Below are 1,522 nucleotides of genomic sequence, written 5' to 3' on the forward strand. Positions count from 1 at the left end.
GCTTGGTTTTGGTTTTTCAAGACAGGGTTTTTCTGTGTATACTTGGCTGTCCTGGTACTAGCTCTGTAGATCAGACAGGCCTGGAATTCAGATTCCGGCCTGCCTCTCCTCCTAAGGCTGGGATTGAAGGCATGCACTACCACTGCCTAGCCCATTTTCACGTGTTAAAACCCTTCTTCAGTGGGAAGTTGATAGTGGAACATCCGGGGTTGTGAAGTGATCCTCAGAACAGATTACAACGTGGACAGGCCACTGTCTGCAGTTTGTCACCTCTCGACACAGCCTTGACTGACGTTTTAAATCACAGATGCAGCAAATATTTTGGTGATGGGTGTGGAGAACGCTGCAAAAGAAGGTGATCCTGGCACAATATTCTTGTTCAGGTAAGACAGGATCAAAATGGCTTTGGAAAGATGGTTGCACTCAGATGATTGGAGTCTCCAGGGTGGGCATGCCTCTCCTGGGACCTTCCTATGCCAGTGCATTTGGGGTTTGAATTTGTCATCTGATTGTGACTTCGTCTGGGGCAAATGTCAGGGTTATGAATCTCCTGGTAAGTCATCTTTTTAAAAATATGTTGATTTTATTTTATGTGCATGAATTTTTTGCCTACATATGTATCTATATACTATGTGCATGCCTGCCTGAGGAGACCAGAAGAGGGTATTGGTACCCCTGGTACTAGAGTCACAAATGGTTGTAAGTTATTGAATGTGGGTCCTCTGGAAGAGCAGTTACTTCTCTTACCCATTGAACGCTTTCTCCAGCCCCTGGTAGATCAACTTATAAGATGAAAATTTTTAGTACAAGTAAATCATTGTTGCCTGCTGTCTTTCACTGAATATACAAATAGTGCAGAGCAGCCTTGTCACTGTCCTTATGAGGCTCCATGCCTGCTGCCTCCCCTCCCCTTCAGTCGGGTTTCAGTGGAGGTTTAGCTTGCCGTGGCCATTCCAGATGCCTAAGAGAGGGACCGTGGTTCACACATTCTTGTCCTTTTAAAGACTGGAATGACAGGACAATGGCAGTAGCAGCCATGTGTCCTATTTAGCAACCAAGAAAAGGGAGGGTCAGATGCATTTGGGGAATAACCCATAATCTGAGGACCAGTAAGTGGCAGAACAGAAAGACAGACATCCAGAAGAATATAAACTGTTAGGCCTATGGTGATTCACACCCATATTCCCAGCAGCCTGGAGGCTAAGGCAGGAGGATCACTGTGACTTTGAGGCTAGCCTGGGCCGCAGAGTGAAACAATAAAAAGGCTAAACCTTAAGTCACACATGGTGGCTCCTCTCTGTAGTTCCAGATTCAAGCAAGCCAGTCTTCCTAATCAACCAAATCACTGTCTTCACTTACATTCTTGTGTTCTAGAGCTGTGGCTCTCAACCTGTGGGTCGCGACCCCCTCAGATCAACCCTTTCACAGGGGTCACCTAAGACCATCAGAAAACAGTTGATTACAATTCATAACAGGAGCAAAATTATAGTAATAAAATAGCAGTAAAAATAATTTTTTTTTT

At 44.9% G+C, this 1,522-nt stretch overlaps 1 protein-coding gene across 1 annotated transcript in view; it reads left to right on the forward strand.

Annotated features, from left to right (window-relative positions):
• Rmnd1 (required for meiotic nuclear division 1 homolog) overlaps window positions 1–1,522 on the forward strand; it is a 31,978-nt gene that overhangs the window by 15,116 nt on the left and 15,340 nt on the right. The window contains exon 4 of the mRNA XM_005363435.2: window positions 308–383. Coding sequence (XP_005363492.1) covers window positions 308–383 — 76 coding nt within the window. The remainder of the gene's footprint in view (window positions 1–307; window positions 384–1,522) is intronic.

This window comes from Microtus ochrogaster, linkage group LG9, assembly GCF_000317375.1.
Source record: "Microtus ochrogaster isolate Prairie Vole_2 linkage group LG9, MicOch1.0, whole genome shotgun sequence".
Taxonomy (NCBI): domain Eukaryota; kingdom Metazoa; phylum Chordata; class Mammalia; order Rodentia; family Cricetidae; genus Microtus; species Microtus ochrogaster.